At 40.2% G+C, this 18,058-nt stretch overlaps 1 protein-coding gene across 2 annotated transcripts in view; it reads right to left on the reverse strand.

Moving 5' to 3' along the window:
* The window catches only part of gpr137c (G protein-coupled receptor 137c), a 39,198-nt gene that overhangs the window by 11,019 nt on the left and 10,121 nt on the right, over window positions 1–18,058 (reverse strand). For both annotated transcript variants that reach the window (XM_073827384.1, XM_073827383.1), the window contains exons 2-3: window positions 2,341–2,390; window positions 140–368 (exon numbers count right to left, since the gene is read on the reverse strand). In XM_073827384.1, coding sequence (XP_073683485.1) covers window positions 140–368; window positions 2,341–2,390 — 279 coding nt within the window. The remainder of the gene's footprint in view (window positions 1–139; window positions 369–2,340; window positions 2,391–18,058) is intronic.

Below are 18,058 nucleotides of genomic sequence, written 5' to 3' on the forward strand. Positions count from 1 at the left end.
CATTCGACGCAAGTAGTTTTTATTGCAACCCTGTCATACATAAAAACGCTGTACTGTCATGTTCTGAATCCCAATGAAATATGAAGCAAGCCAGCATACAAAAAAATCTCCAAATCCAACCGCATCCATGTCCACTTACTTTTGACTCCAGGTAGACGTTGGCAGAAGACATTTTAGCGATCTTGAAGATGCAGATGGCGAGTGAGATCGCACAGAGCACAAAGAGGCTGTCGTTAACCAGCACTCGGGCCAGAACGGCATCCTTCACCTGACTCTCAGCCACATCTCCCTGAACCAGCATGGCACACGTCACATTCACCACCAGGAAAAAAACACTGGCCAGGAGAAATCCTAGACGAAGGGGCACCCTGTTGAAAGTAGAGAAAAAAAATATTTCAGAGAAACAACTACGTTTTATAATATTATTGCAAAGTATTTTATTTATTTATTAAAAAAAAAAAATCATTTTATCCTGACAAATATCCTTGTTTGTATTGGACATGATTCAGTGCAATTTTTTGTTTAATTTTTAATAATCTTATCAAAATTTACTATCTTTCTTTTTAATACTCAGTAAATAATACTTCATGTTCAATATATGCTTCACTCATATTAAATAAGATAGATATTAGATGCCTGATAACCACAGTCAACTTGTTCGTTAGCTTTGTCTGGGCCATGTGTCAGTGCTTTCCTTTGCCCCCTTCCCCCTCCATTCCACCACATGCCCTCCTCCTACTCATCCTGACTCAGACGGGAATGGGTGGGATTTGATCTCAAAGCTTTTCACTAGGCATCAGACTCTAATAACCTGATCAAAGCCTGTATTTGTACAGACTGATGCCTCAAATGGAAAAAAAACTAACAAGCCTGTATTAAGTTGGCTCAAACTTCTATAGAGCCTTTTGATATTTCAACCAAAAGAAAAAAAAAATATCTAAATCCTCCTAAATTAACCCAAAAATAAAAATTCTCACTCTGATGTTGTTCCAAAGCGGTATGATTTCTGTTCTTGTGTGGAAGACAAAAACAGATGAGTAAATAAGTGCTGGGTTTGTCAAACTTCAAAATAAAAGCAAAATGCGAATTATTTTAAGAGGGATCATACAAAATACATGTTATTTTTATTTTATTTAGTACTGACCTGAATAAGATATTTCACGGATGTGATTTATTTTTGTTTAGTGATAGTCGTTCATGAGTCCCTTGTTTGTCCTGAACAGTTAAACTGCTTTCTGTTTTTCAGAAAAATCCTTTAGGTCTCACAAATTCTTTGGTTTTTCAGTATTTGTGTGTATTTGAACCCTATCCAACAATGACTGTATGATTTTGAGATCCATCTTTTCACACTGAGGACAACTGAGAGACTCATATGCAACTATTACAAAAGGTTCAAACGCTCACTGATGCTTCAGAAGGAAAAACCATGCATTAAGAGCCGGAGGGTGAAAACTTTTGAACAGAATAAAGATTTGTACATTTTTTCTTATTTTGCCTTATTATCTTTTTTTTCCATTAAGTACTGATCTTCAGAAGGAACAGAAGATACTTACATGTTTCCCAGAAGACAAAATAAGTTAAATTTAATTTACCCTAATCTTCAATTCAAAACGTTTTCACCCCCTGTCTCTTAATGCATTGTGTTTCCTTCTGGAGCATCAGTGAGCATTTGAACCTTCTGTAATAGTTGCATGAGTCCCTCAGTTGTCCTCAGTGTGAAAAGATTGATCTCAGAATCATACAGTCATTGTTGGAAAGAGTTCAAATACACAAAAATGCTGAAAAATCAAAGAATTTGTGGGAACTGAAGGATTTTTCTGAAGAACAGCGGGCAGTTTAACTGTTCAGGACAAACAAGGGACTGGTGAACAACTATCACTAAACAAAAAAAACACAGCTATGGATCATTCAGGTAACAACATAGAATTAAGAATTTTTTACGTGTAAAAAAAAATCTAATTCAGGTCAGTACTAAATAAAAAAAATAACATGCATTTTGTATGATCCCTCTTATTTTGGTAAAATAATAAACATTTTGCAGATTCTGCAAGGTGTATGTAAACTTTTGACCTCAAGTTCACACAGAGTTGTGGAAAATAGATATCCGATGTCCCCTTTAAATTAGTGTATAGACAGCTAAGTTTCATCATGGCTACAGTTTGCCTATTCTGCAAGAACCAAGATAAAAAACCCTGAGTGAAAGTTGCACAAGAGTTCAGGGGTGACAACAGTTTAAACCACTTAAAATTTAAAGAAAGAGCTTATTGTTCATACTGGCTCTCTCTAAGCAACCACTTAATTAATTCATAGCACTCACAGCTAGGAAAGAAAATCTCTTACTTGTACTTGTTGAGTTCTGGGGAATACTTCGCTTTGGCTTTGAAAATCACCTGTGGAAGAGAACACAGAAAGATTAGTATTTTTATAGGACAAACTTTAACTTTGATTATTTGAGCAGAGGTATTATCAGTACAGGAAATACGTTGTTTTCACCAAGAAACTTCTATCTGTACTTGCTCACAGACCAAGTGATGTCTAGCTTGTGCTAAAACAAAGATATGGATGACCAGGGACCAGGTCGTATCTCTCAGTTTGTTTAAACAGAAACAACTCCTGGTTAAGCAAACACCTCAAGAGCTTAATAACCAGTGAAAGTTATTGGTTATACCTAAGGTCTTTGCAACTCTAGCCCTAAGGTCAACTCATGGCAAGCACAACTACAGGAGCTTGCACAACTGTCAGTGATAAGCGTTCATGGACTGTTTTCTCTCTGACATGGCCTTCATGTAGTTCACACAAAGTCCATAACATCCATTAGCAGGTAATGTACATTTCAGCATATGCACTACCGTTAAAAAAAAAGAGGTCAGTAAGGATCTTTTGAAAAAAAAAAAAAGAAAGAAAGTAATACTATTATTCAGTTTTCAGCACATAAACTACCATTCAAAAGACAGATCAGTAAGATTCTTTTATTTTCTTTTTTTAAAGAAAGTAATACTTTTATATCGAAAAGACACAATTTAACTGACTGAAAGCAGTAAGTCAGTTTTGCTATCATAGAAATATATGACAATCACAGCAGTTCTGAAACAAGAACAGGAATATCTCATCTGTAGCCTTCTGCACCTACTTATTGAAAAATGTATAGGTCTGAGTTTTAAAAATGTTATTGAGGTTTTTTTTCACAATTCTGACTTTTTTCTCAGAATTGCATGATACAAACTCACAATTCTGACTTTTTGCAAGTTATAAAGTCAATTTTGAGACATAAACTCGTAATTTTGACTTTTTTCAGAAGTCAGAATTGAGAGATATAGTCACCTACAATTGTGAAGTTATATCTCATAATACTGATAAAATAAGTCAGAACTGCAAGATGTAAACTTACAAAAGGTCAGAATTGTGAGATAAAAAGTCAGAATACATTTTTTATTCAGTGGCAAAAACAGGCTTCCATAAGTTGATGTCCTATGCACTTCTGAAAAAACTGGGTCTGATTTTGTCGTATAAATTTAAGATTTGTGAGACAAAGCATAAGTACCATGAATGTAATTAACAAATAAGGCAAGGAATTATGGGAATTAACTAGGTTCTTCGTTTAAGAAACAACAGTGAAAACTCACACTTCATGTCTACATTCCTGATCGCACACATGTAGGATCCTAGTCCTGTTCTTCTCTAGTTACGTGGCTGACGACATGCAATGAAACACTTAAAGATTGTAGACTACAATGAAAATCACTGAACCAAAACACAGAATTATTACAACAAACCTGCAAGAGTTGCAGCAAAAACTGTTGGTTCTGAAAGGACATCTGTGTAACCAAACCAGTATTGCTCATAAGTAGCAAGAGGACTCAGGTGGACAACAGCTGAACACACCAAGAGAGTGCTGACATTCACTGACTGGAGTACGACACCTGTCTGACAGGCTGCACTTGACAGCCATCAGTGGCACATGTGCAAATTGAGAACAGGTGCCATGTTGTAAGAAGGCAGCAGTGCATATGCAGTGACTTCGAATTAAATTTGAAGGTTTCATCAAGAAATAATTAACTTTCTTGAGTAATTCATTGTGAGCTTTTAATGAATAAAATTGTTATGTGAATTAAAATTCACAAATCATTACTGCAAACAAAGCCTAAAGGTGACATTTCATGAAAATCCAACTTTTTCCATGTTTAAGTGCTATAATCGGGTTCTCAGTACATCTACCAACCCAGAAAATGTGAAAAAGAACAACCCAGTAATTTTTTTTTGTGAATATTTAGAGTCCCAGCCTCAGAGGAGATGAGAGCAGTGAATTTATTGATTTATTTACAGTATATTATGCTGCTGCCACACAGATCTTTTATAAACATGCAATTTCTTCCCTGCTGTTTACCTTCACAGACTTAACCGTTTTTGTAACTCTTTTGTGTTTTTAACATAAACTTGTGTGTATTTGACAGTTTAAGTGCAATAAGACATGAAAGAGAAGTTAGTTTAGTACTCACTGTGTGTCAGCTGCTTTTTTGTGCTTTCGAATGTGTGCACTCAGAAAACCCTATATCAAAAGTTTTAACTAATATGGTTTAAACGCATGATTTTAGTGCGATAAGACATAATCTAAACCAAGCTATTTTTTGGCAGAGTATCTAAGTTACGAGCTATAAAGGCACGGCCCTATTCTGAAAAAGAGGGCAGGGAGCAGCAGCTCATTTGCATTTAAAGATACAGGCATGTTTTTATTTTAATATATTTCAAAATGTAATTTATTTCTGTGATGGTAAAGCAGAATTTTCAGTGTTGAAAAAGTTGACCTGCTTTTGTAACATTAGAAATGACTTTACTGTCATTTTTTGATAAATTCATTGCATACTTGCAAAATAAAAGTATTAATTCCTTAAAAAAAGTCTGATAGTTTGCCAGTGTACAGCTGAGGTCATAAATTTACTTTCCCCTTTTAGAATCTGCAAAATGTTAATTATTTTACCAAAATGACCCCGTTTAAAAGTTTACATCCCCTTGATTCCTAATACAGCTGTGTTGTTGTTTTTTTTGGGTTAGTGATAGTTTTTCATGAGTCCCTTGTTTGTCCTGAACAGTTAAACTGCCAGCTGTTCTTTAGAAAAATCCTTCAGGTCCCACAAATTATTTGGTTTTCCAGCATTTTTGTGTATTTGAACCCTTTCCAATAATGACTGTATGATTTATAGATCCATCTTTTCACACTGACTGAGGGACTCGTATGCAATTGAGGGACTCGTATGCAACTATTACAGAAGGTTCAAATGCTCACTAATGCTCCAGAAGGAAAAAACATGCATTAGGAACTATTGGGTGAAATCTTTTTGAATTTGAAAATCAGGGTAAGTTTAACTTATTTCGTTCACTGGGAAACATGTAACTATCTTCTGTAGCCTCTGAAGGGAAGTACTAAATGAAAAAGAAATATGATATTTAATGTACACATCTCCATTCTGTTCACACGTTTTCACCCCCCAGCTCTTAATGCATGGTTTTTCCTAATGGAGCATCTCTGAGCACTTGAACCTTCTGTAATAGTTGCATATGAGTCCCTCAGTTGTCCTCAGTGTAAAAGATGGATCTCAAAATCATCAAACTTTTGACCTCAACTGTATCTACACATGTATAGGGCCAATTGTTTTATTTAATGTACTGATTTATTTACTTTACTGAGACATTTGACGTTTTTGCCTTTATTACGATAGGACAGATCAGACATGACAGGAAGCGAAGTGGGAGAGAGATGGGGGCGGGATCGGGAAAGGTCCTCGAGTCGGGATTCGAACACGAGACGCCCGGAGCGCAACGGCGCCACAAGGCAAAAACAGCCAGTAATTTTGCAATAAAGAGGATGGATATTACTAGCTTTCTGAGATAAAAAAAATCAAATGCTTACAGTGCAAACTATATCAAATCTAACAAAGGATCTAGCAGAGCTAAAAAAGGTGCAGAAGTCAATACTTGTGTTGTGTTGCGAATGGTTCATATGTGTCATCCTCACGTGTCTCCCTGTCAGCAGACGCACCGCAGACTCCACCGGGATACGGCACAGCATGATTCAGAGTTAAACAGCAGAAAGTCTCCAAAAATAAACAGAGCAAACTGCACCTCGCGTTTGTCATCTCACAAGAGAGCGATAGGCACAAGGGACCCGTGTCGCCCCAAGCGCTGTGCTTTCACCAAGAAAACGCAGCGTTAAAAGCTCCTATCTATCTGCTCTCTAGCTCCCCACCCCAAACCACATAGTCTTACAAGCAAAAACCAGGTCAGCACACTCCACATTCAAAACAGACACTGCCTGCTAGCAGATTAGATATTACAAGTCTTTGTTCGTCACAAGGTGGAGAAAGGTACAGGTCAGCTATGAAAAAATATAACTAAAAAATGTGTTTTACATTCTCTGACAAAAAGTTCAGGGCAAAAGTTAAAAACACAATGCCAGAAATAAGCGGTTATTAATGATATTCTACAAATGTATAGGGCTAATTTTCAATGTAAAAATATTTCAAATGATTTTATTTATTTAATTTGTTTGTTAAAAAAAGTGCAAATAAGTTTGGCAAAAAAAAAAAAAAAAAAAAAATGTAAACTTGTGACATTTATAAATACATTTATATATCAGCTCTCACACTCATGCCAGCTACGTTCGGCCAGTCACAGAAAAGAAAAGAGAAAAAAAAAAAAAAAACAGCAAACAGCAGTCTTTTCAGAGAGGTGATATGTAAGCCCTTTCTGTGACCCACATGCAGACATTTGTCTCAGTTTCTTAAATGTATTTTTGCCATGAGACGTCCACATCACACTGAATCATGCTTTTGAAAGTGCATAATGCTGCGGTTCGGTGTCATGAGACTTTGTGAGACTAAGCTTCTTCCTCTTTTACTGATGGTGTGAAGTGTTATCGCTATTTGTGACACTTGAAAATGTATGCAAGATCTTTTATTTCACGATTAAGCGAATTTTTCCTCACGTGAATACAGTCCACTAGTGTCTAATGACTTTTATTATACAAACTGTTTTTTTTGTGAGTCCAATATATTTGATTAACTATTATCAAACATAGACAAACAGCTTGTTTTAACATTAATGTCTTCCACAGAACATTGATTTAAAAAAAACAACAACTGGCCCTAACAAAACCAAAAGTTTTGTGTAACAAGTTTGTAAAGAATTTCGTAAAAAACCACAGACATGGCTTTAGTTTGCTTATCCTGACATCAGATCACATGCAACTGCTCAGTGCATATGACTGATTTACCAAACCAAAGAGAAGGAGAGCTTTCATCTGAATGGACACTGAGGCTTTCTGACATGTTTACATGGTTGAACACATCATTTCCTGTTCTCTTCCTTGATAATCAGAACACAACCCTACGAAGACACACTTTCCCCTTCAGTGCCTCATGTCAAGAGGACCCAGAGGAGGTTTAAAGCCAATGATTCATCTACCTACACTGGGAAACAAAACTGGAACGCTTCCCTCTGGTCTGTTTAATACTTGTTTTTGTACAAGATTGTTTCTGAGAGTTCTAAGTGAACATATCTGAGAGATGGAGGTTCTGTATCCTGTGTGGAATGACAGAGCAGGTCAAAACAGTAAACAGGCCTACAAACTCTGAAAATCTCTTTGGGATGATTTTGAGCCAGCCAAACTATTTCATGCAGTTCCAACAATTTCCGAGCATCAGGCTGGATGATTTTTAATCATTCAAGAAAATAGTGGGTTTCTCTGCTGCAAGGAGCGGTTTGAAAAAGGAGCGGTTTGAAAAAATAACTAACATCATAAAGATATTCAAAAGCTTTATTTGAGGTATTTAGCAGCAAGTAATTGTTCTCTTACAAGAGGGAACGAGTACTGCGTAAGAAGTATCTTACGCTAGGGGAAAATCCTTTTCTGCGAGATATTGAAGCCAAAAATTATCCTTAATTTTGAAATAATGTAAAGCGCGTTGCAGCAGCATACAGACATAGGCGAAACAGCTTGCGCGCCTATTGGCTGCTCTGCGGCAACTGCAGCAGCCTATTAGAGCGAGGCCTGACGCGACGCCAGATCCAATGGGGGCATTTCGCGCCCTTTGCGTCGCTTCGCGCCCTTTTCGTAGCTTCCCGCCTAAAAGGGCGTGGTCTAGACCTATAAATATCGCTCATAGGCAGCTATTATCTGATTTTTCATCCTTCAAGCGAAGCACACGCATCGCTGGAGCCGGATAAGAAGCCGCCGTTTGACTGCAAGCATCTCAGCGGGACGAGCCACTGAAGCTGCTGGCCACGCCGCCTTCCGTGCATTCCTGCTGCGCTTTCCGGCGCCTATATCCTTTATAATCTACAGTGTGTGTCGCCGCTGCGATACACACTGTTTCTCTAAAAAGAGCAAAGCGTCTTTTTAAAGATGCCTTCATACGGCTCGTGCAGATGCCAATGGTGACTCTGAGGACTTGCCTTGCCTTCTTCACTGAGACTGCTCCCCCGCCCGCCGCGGTGTAGCGCCGTAAAAAGCGCCGTGCCCAGCGGGCCCCGGACACTTCCCCCAGCCGACAAAGCTCGCCGGTTCGCCCGCCTGCTTCATCGACCTCGTCAGCCTCTGTTCCGGACGTAAAGCGGCCGCTGTCTGCCACCGCTTCCATCGACGCCGCTGACGAGGGGGGCCATGAAGGAGGAAGAGGTTTCTGATTCTGATTTCCGTTTCCCGCCAAAGCAGGAACGCGCATGCTGCTCAGAAGAGGCGATAGCAGCCCACTTATGTCTGCCCTCCACTGGACGGCGTGCTAAGTCGGCCCTCCCCTCTAAAGCTTGCCGTCAGACGTCAAACCTGCTTCGCCGCGCTTTCGCCGCCGCCTAGCCGCGTCAGCGCTGCGTAACATGGTCTCTCACCGTTGCTGAGAGGCACCCGTGGTTAACGCTTTCTGACGTTTTTCTCGTCTGGCCGCCGCCCCGCCAGACGCGGCCCGCGGCCCAGGATTGAGTTGAAACCTGAGCCTCCGAAATCGTCCTAGCACAACTGGGAAAACGACGGTGTACGAGTCCCGCTGTTGCCGGACCCCCACCAAAGTTATTCGCTCGTCCAGTTCCAGGAAATGTGACTGTTCCAGTGTTTTCTGCAGCCAACAAACCGGCTCCGTCGCCCGTTTGCCTGCACACAAAAGTCGTTCCCACGGCTACACAGATAAACCCCCAATAAAGTGTATTGTCTGGTGTCCCGGCCACGGCCGATGGTGTTTCATGTGTCGTAAGAATGCCCACTAACCAGTGCTCATCTCTAACGTTACACACAAGCACAGCGCACATAAAATCGACACAGATCGATTGCGCTTCACAACCGGCCACGGCCGATGGTGTTTCACGTGTAAGAATGCCCACTGCAGTGCTCATCTCTACACACAAGCACAGCGCACTTAAAATCGACACAGATCGATTGCGCTTCACAACCGGCCACGGCCGATGGTGTTTCACGTGTAAGAATGCCCACTAGCAGTGCTCATCTCTACACACAAGCACAGCGCACATAAAATCGACACAGATCGATTGCGCTTCACAACCGGCCACGGCCGATGGTGTTTCACGTGTAAGAATGCCCACTAGCAGTGCTCATCTCTACACACAAGCACAGCGCACATAAAATCGACTCAGATCGATTGCGCTTCACACGTGGTAAATATGCCCGCTTCACAGTGGCCACAGACACCACATTATGCACGTCAAACGGTTTCTGTGAAAACGAAACCAAAAGTGCATTCGCTCTACGCAGGCGAACGTTGTTTGGAGTGTGTTAAATGTGCCCGCTGCCCCACAGCCACATCCACACACAGACATAATAGTTCCCGCTATCAGCGTGCCCCATGCCTCAAATATCACGAGCACGTTTTGCATGAAATCAGCGTGCATTCGCTCCATGCAAGCGAACGATGTTTGGAGTGTGTTAAATGTGACTGTTCCAGTGTTTGCTGCAGCCAACAAGCCGGTTCTGTCGCCCGCTTGCCTGCACACAAAGGTTGTTTTCACGGCTACCCAGATAAACCCCCAATAGAGTGTATTTTCTGGAGTCCCGGCCACGGCCGATGGTGTTTCACGTGTAGTCAAAAATGCCCACTCCTCCAGTGCTCATTTCTACACACAAGCACAACCTGTCATACAGACCCTGCGAACATAAAATCGGCTCAGATCGATTGCGCTTCACAGTGCCCACAGACATCACATTATGCACGTCAAAAGGTTTCTGTACAAACGAAACTAACGTGTATGCAGGCGAACGGTGTTTGCAGTGTGTTAAATGTGCCTGTTGCCACACAACCACATACACACACAGACATAATAGTTCCCGCTATCAGCGTGCCCCACGCCCCGAATGTCACGAGCACGTCTCTGGTGCCACAGCATACCGAAACCACTCCGTTAATGAAAGAACGGAGCGCGCTTCGTATTCAGCCTCTAGCTATTCATGCAAACGCATTGGAAAAGCTTCGTGCTGGACATTATAAAAGGAGGCTATTCGCTACAGTTTCACCGACGTCCGCGCCGCTATACAGCGCGCGTCGAGACCACAATGCAGACAGAAGCAGCACACCTGCTTCGAGCCGAAGTGGCGAAACTATTGAGCAAAGGGGTCATAGAGCCCCTTTCTCAAGCTCAAAGCGAAGGGAGGCTGTACAGCAGATATTTCCTGGTACCGAAAAAAGACGGGGGTCACAGACCCATATTAGATCTAAGGCAACTGAACAAAGCGTTGGTGAAGCGTCGGTTCAGGATGCTCACGACCAGAAAAATCCTCGCGCAAGTTCGCCAAGGAGACTGGTTCGTGTCAGTGGATCTGAAAGACGCGTATTTTCAAATACAGATAGCGTCACGTCACAGGCGATCTTTGAGACTCGCCTTCGAGGGCCAGGCATATCAGTACACAGTCCTGCCGTTCGGTTTGTCCCAGGCACCCCGTACATTACGAAGTGCATGGACTCAGCGCTCGTTCCTCTCAGACTGAAAGGCGTGCGCATACTGAACTATTTGGACGATTGGCTGATTCTAGCGCAGTCTCGCTCAGTGCTTGTACAGCATACGACCATGTTACTCGATCACCTCGAGAATTTGGGTCTCAGAGTCAATTGGGCGAAGAGCTCACTATCCCCCAGTCAGAAAACTTCCTTCCTGGGCACAGAATTGGACTCGCTGTCAATGATAGCGCGGCTGTCACCACAGCGCGCAGCAGACATTCAGCGCACAGCGGGCTCGTTCCGCTGCGGCGCGTCTGTCCCGCTCAAAAAATTTCAGAAAATGCTGGTCTCATGGCCTCAGCGTCATCAGTTCTGCAGCTGGGTCTGCTATGTATGCGCCCACTGCAGTTCTGGCTGAAAGCGCGCGTTCCGCGTCAAGCGTGGGCGCCCGGTCGGCTTCGTATCACGGTCAATCAGTAATGTGTCACAGCCCTGAATCCGTGGAGAGCAATCGACTGGTACCAGTTAGGTGTAAGCCTGGGGACTTCCTCGAGAATAAAAGTGGTGTCTACGGACGCGTCCACCTCGGGATGGGGGGCTCTGCTCGAGGGTAGACCGTCTTTTGGCCAGTGGTCAGAACGGGAAAAGCTCCTGCATATCAACTGCCTCGAAATGTTGGCAGTACAGAACGCGCTGATGCGCTTCTGTCCCCAAATAAAAGGAAACCATGTATTAGTCCGCTCGGACAACATGTCAGTGGTTTCCTATATAAATCGCCAGGGCGGTCTCAGGTCCAAAAACCTATACAGACTTGCAGAACGCCGCCTGGTATGGGCTCAGCGCAACCTGCGCTCGCTGAAAGCAGCGCATGTGCCGGGGCTTCTAAACATAGGGCCAGACAGACTGTCCAGGAACAATGTTCCAGCAGGCGAATGGTCTCTACACCCACAGACAGTACAACTACTGTGGAAGAAATTCGGCAGAGCGGAAGTAGACCTGTTTGCGTCTCCGAACAACGCTCACTGTCTGGAATTTTGCTCAAAAAGCAGAGACGCGCTGGCCCACGAATGGCCCCGCCGTCATCTCTATGCTTTCCCCCCCGTCTCTCTCCTACCTCAGGTGATAGAGAGGGTCAGCGAAAAAGGATGTTCAATACTGCTGATAACGCCGTTTTGGGAAAACCAGCCCTGGTTCCCAGCGCTGATGCAGCTGACGAGCACTGTCCCGTGGCCGATACCAGTGAGGAGAGTCCTTCTCTCTCAGGCCAGCGGCTCGATTTGGCATCCTCACCCAGAGCTGTGGTCCCTTCATGTCTGGGCCACCAGCGAATATATGATGAACTCCCTAAAGGAGTATTAAACACGATCACGCAGGCTAGAGCCCCGTCTACGAGACGGCTCTATTCCTCAAAATGGTCAGTGTTTTCGGGCTGGTGCGCAGCTCGCGGCTCGTCACCCACTAACTGTGGTGTGATGGAGGTGCTTTCCTTTCTACAAGAGCTGCTGGACAAGGGCAGAACCCCGTCCACGCTCAAAGTCTATGTGGCGGCCATAACAGCGTTCTCGAGCACAACGCTAGGTCAGTCAACAGGAAGGAACGATTTAGTTATTCGCTTCCTGAGGGGAGCTAGAAGACTAAATCCCCCCAGACCTCCCACAGTCCCCGTATGGGACCTTTCTGTGGTACTAGAGGCCATGAAAGGTGGACCATTCGAGCCTCTGCAGACTATTGATTTGAAATACCTGTCTCTTAAGACCGTGTTTCTGCTGGCTCTCGCTTCAGTGAAGCGCATAGGGGATTTGCACGCACTCTCTGTGAGCGCGACGTGCATGGAATTTGGACCTAATGACTCTAAAGTCATACTCAAACACAAACATGGTTACGTTCCAAAATCACTCAACACACCGTTTAGGGCACAGGTCATCGCGCTGTCAGCCCTACCGGTCAATGATGAGGAAACGGACGCGAGCCTCCTATGCCCAGTCAGGGCATTACGAGCTTACGTGTCTCGCTCGTCTGCTTTTAGACAGACAGAGCAGCTTTTTGTTTCGTTTTACGGGCGTCCCAAGGGACTGGCCGCGTCGAAACAGAGCTTATCCAGATGGATAGTTGATGCTATTGCGTTGGCATATGCTTCCAAGGGCATGCAGTGCCCGCTAGGTGTCAGAGCACATTCCACGAGGGGCGTGGCCTCATCGTGGGCGTGGTCGAGTGGGATTGCCTTGCAAGATATTTGTACGGCGGCGGGCTGGGCCTCTCCGTCTACATTTATAAGGTTTTACAACCTGGAGGTTCCCGCCTTACAGGCCAGATTGCTGTCAGTCTAGATGTTCAGTGTTGTCTGACCTGATGTTATCAGCTCGGAATGCTGCGTCTACTGAGCACAGCTCTAGGGTCGACAGTGAAAGTGATAGCACAAGATGTGTCTGAGCAAACTGTGTGAAGACCCTTATTTTTACGTCAGCTCAGGCCGTAACCCCGCCCTGTATGTACGTTTACTTAGCGTCTGAGTGACGCTGCACTATGTGGAAGAGTGCGGCATTGCCCCTCCCTCTTCCCCGGACTCCCTGTGAGTTCCATAGGTGATTATGAACTGTATGAACCCCGGGCTTTCGCCCTTGGGTCTTTGGTGTCAGATCTCACGATGCACGGCGTTTTACACTGGGTCCCCTAGCGTAAGATACTTCTTACGCAGTACTCGTTCCCTCTTGTAAGAGAACGTACTCGGTTACTAACGTAACCTCGGTTCTCTCTAGAGAGGGAACGAGTACTGCGTATCTTGCCGTGCATGCGCACGCTCTGGTTGCTTTGATGATGAAAAACCAGATAATAGCTGCCTATGAGCGATATTTATAGGTCTAGACCACGCCCTTTTAGGCGGGAAGCTACGAAAAGGGCGCGAAGCGACGCAAAGGGCGCGAAATGCCCCCATTGGATCTGGCGTCGCGTCAGGCCTCGCTCTAATAGGCTGCTGCAGTTGCCGCAGAGCAGCCAATAGGCGCGCAAGCTGTTTCGCCTATGTCTGTATGCTGCTGCAACGCGCTTTACATTATTTCAAAATTAAGGATAATTTTTGGCTTCAATATCTCGCAGAAAAGGATTTTCCCCTAGCGTAAGATACTTCTTACGCAGTACTCGTTCCCTCTCTAGAGAGAACCGAGGTTACGTTAGTAACCGAGTACGTTTTGCTCTCTATGTTATGTCCAATTTCTATGGAAGCACATAAGAAAAAATAATGGTTTGGCAAATCATAATTCTGACATAAAAAGCCATAGTTTAAAAAAAAAAAATCATTATGAGATAAAAAGGTGAAATTGACAAAAAGACGAAATTATGAGATACTAAGTCACTGTTATGAGGTAAAAAGGCTAAACTGACAAAAAGACAAAATTATGAGATACCAAGTAATAAGATTCACATGAAAAGTCAGAATTCATACAAAAAAGGTTAAATTATGAGATACTAAGTCATTGTTGAGATTAAAAAAAAACTAAGCTGACAAAATGACAAAAGTATGGGACACTAAGTCATAATGAGATAAAAAGGTGAAAATTATAAAAAGATGAAATTATGAGATACTGTCATAATTATGACACGAAAAGTCAAAAATAATACAAAAAAGATGAAATTATGTGTTACCAGGTCATAATTATGATATGAAAGGTCAAAAAAATAAAAAAAAGATTAAATTATGAAATACTAAGTCATAATTATAATATAAAAAGGTGAAAATGTCAAAAAGATGAAACCATGGGATACTAAGTCAACGTTATGAGGCAAATTGACAAAATTATGAGATACTAAGTCATAACTAAGACATCAAAAGTCAAAATTAATACAAAAGATTCAATTATGACCAAGTAATTGTTGAGATAAAAACACTATACTGACAAAATTACAAAATTATGAGATACCAAATCATAATTATGATATGAAAAGGTAAAATTTTCAAAAAGATGAAATGAGATAGAAAGTCATAATTATGACATGAAAATAGGGCTGGGTGATATGGCTGATAACTGTATCACGATATCAGTGTTTCATATCGGTCGATATCGTTAATTATAGATATTTTTTATGACCCATTTAAAATAAGGACCAGGAGAAAAATGTATTACATTTAAACATTTTTATTTTAAACTTAACCTTCCTCTGATCATAATCCCCTCAGTTATTAAGACAGAAATGTCAACAACCATGGAAAACTCAAATAATTAAAATGTAAACATAAGTCTAAAGTCACAATGAACACTTAACAATTATCTCTTAATGCTTAATTCAAACCTCATTCATTGTCGATGAAGTGAATGGTCAAGCTAATGTATGGCTCAGAAGTACGGCTTGACCACAGGTCAGAGGTTGTTGCAAAGTACTTGGCTGACAATATTTCTTGCTGCACAGATTGCTGGTTGCCGGTAGCCAATGTTACTTCTTTCCTGGTACTTTAGCCTACTTTGTGTAATAACGAAAACATTTATTTCAGTGAAAAAATACGTCCAAAACTTTCAACATTTTGAACAATAGGGCCCTACAATCTTTTGCTTTTTCTCAGAAATTCTTGTTTTAATTTTTGTGATAAACAAATGAAAGCAAAAACACTGATTTATTTTTAATCAAATGAAAAATAAACCCTTAAAAATTAAAATAAACAGAGCTTCACTGTTAAAATTAATACATAGAAGAAAAATTATATTCAGTTAAAAAAAGTTTTAATTATAATTGTAGTTTTTTTTTCTACAAAAAAAAATGAGACAGAAATGATATGCCGTCGTGTAAATAAGATAAATAACATAAGGCTATTTAGTTTGTTTAATAAAACAACAAGGACCTGTTCTATAGGAAAGATAACCTTAAATAAATTCTATTGTGATCTGGTGCTATATATATATATATATATATATAAAAAAATGACTTAGTATCTCATAATTGAATATTTTTGTATTAATTTTGTCCATTTATTTTTTTATGTCAACAATGACAGTAGTATCCAATAATTTCATTTTTTTTGTCAGTTTGGTATAATTTCATAACTTTTTCTAAAAAAAAAATTTTTTTTTTACTTTATATCATAATTATGACTTAGTATCACATTATTTAATCTTTTTTGCTAATCTTAGTATCTCATAATTTAATCTTTTGTATTCATTTTGAGTTTTCATGTCATAAATATGACTTAGTATCTCATAATTAGCATATTGTCGATTATAAGTCATAATTATGACATGAAAACTCAAAATAAATACAAAACATTCAATTATGAGATACTAAGTCATTGAGATAAAAAAAACTAAATTGACAAAAATGGCACAATGAGATACTACCAAGTCATTATTATGACATGAAAAGCCAAAATAAATACAAAACATTCAATTATGAGATACTAAGTCTTTGAGATAAAAACATTAAACTGACAAAATTACAAAATTATGAGATAGTAAGTCATAATTATGACATGAAAAGTCAAAATAATACAAAAAAGATTCAATTATGAAATACAGAGATAAGTCATTTTGAGCTAAAAAACTAAACTCACAAAATGACAAAACTGAGTTAGTCATAATTATGGCATGAAAACTCAAAATGAATACAAACATTAAATTATGAAATACTAAGTCATTGTTTACTTAAAATAAATGGACAAAATACAAAAAAATAATAAATTATGAGATACTTAGTCATTGTTGATAAAAATAATTGACAATATGATAATTATGAGATACTAAGTCATAATTATGACATGAAAGATTAAATTATGAGATACTAAGTCGTTGAGATAAAAAACTAAATTGACAAAAAAGGCACAATTATGAGATACTAAGTCATTATTATGACATGAATTATGAGATACAGAGATAAGTCATTTTGAGCTAAAAAAACTAAATTGACAATGATAATTATGAGATACTAAGTCATTGAGATAAAAAACTAAATTAACAGAAATGGCACAATTATGAGATACTAAGTCATCATTATGACATGAATTATGAGAATGAGATACAGAGATAAGTCATTTTGAGCTAAAAAAACTAAATTGACAATGATAATTATGAGATACTAAGTCATAATTATGACATGAAAGATTACATTATGAGATACTAAGTCGTTGAGATAAAAAAAAAACGAAATTGGCAAAAATGGCACAATTATGAGATACTAAGACATTATTATGACATGAAAAGACAAAATAAATACAAAATATAATTATTAGATACTAAGTCATTGTTGAGATAAAACCAAAACTGACCAAATTATGAGATACTAAGTCATAATTATGTAATAATAAAAAAATAATAAAAAAAAATTATATTATGAGATGAAAAGGTGAAATTGTGCAGTTGAGTTAGTTATGAGATAAAGAGGTGATATCGACAAAAAATACAAAATTATGGGATAGTAATTCATAAGAAAGCGTCAAAAATATGACAAAAAATAAATTATCTGGCATACATTTTTGTTTTATCCATCAGCTTTATCCACCCCTCAAAGGGCATGTAAAACAAACTGTAGTTAATCACTTTAAATGTCAGACCGTCTTTAAGTGAGACCGGACTATGCTAACAGTCAAACATCAGGCTACACAGGACAACAGGAGTTCAAAACAGCACTGATGAGCAGTTTTCAGGTCAAGGCATGCTAACTTCAAGCCCAAACTGCAGGCTTTACCAACTCACACCCAATAACACAAATAAAAACAGCACCAAAACACCAGCCTATTGTATGACCGCTACTCTTAAGCCCAGATAATAAAAGAAAAACACTATAGTTTTTGTCAGCAGTTTTAAAAAAACCTGTTTAGCAACCCTTGGGACAATCATTGCCTCTATCTATTTGATTCTGATTAGCTTGCAGTCATTCAAGCGGGCAAGTGTGTGTTTGGGGAGCAGAAATGATGCGAGTTTGGAGCTCTTTCTACACAAAGCCCAAGCCAAATGAGTCATACTTTACATGTCCATGACACAAATGCTTGTATAAGATCTGGAGCCAGCAAACAAAAACCTCCACAGGAATATGAACAGGCGACTGAAGAGAAACATTATGAAAAGTGTGAACAAACATGCTGTGGTAACTGAAATCATAAAGGTTACACTTTCACGTGATGCCACACTAGCTTTGTCAACACACGGCGT

Source organism: Garra rufa, chromosome 21 (assembly GCF_049309525.1).
Source record: "Garra rufa chromosome 21, GarRuf1.0, whole genome shotgun sequence".
Classification (NCBI taxonomy): Eukaryota; Metazoa; Chordata; class Actinopteri; order Cypriniformes; family Cyprinidae; genus Garra; species Garra rufa.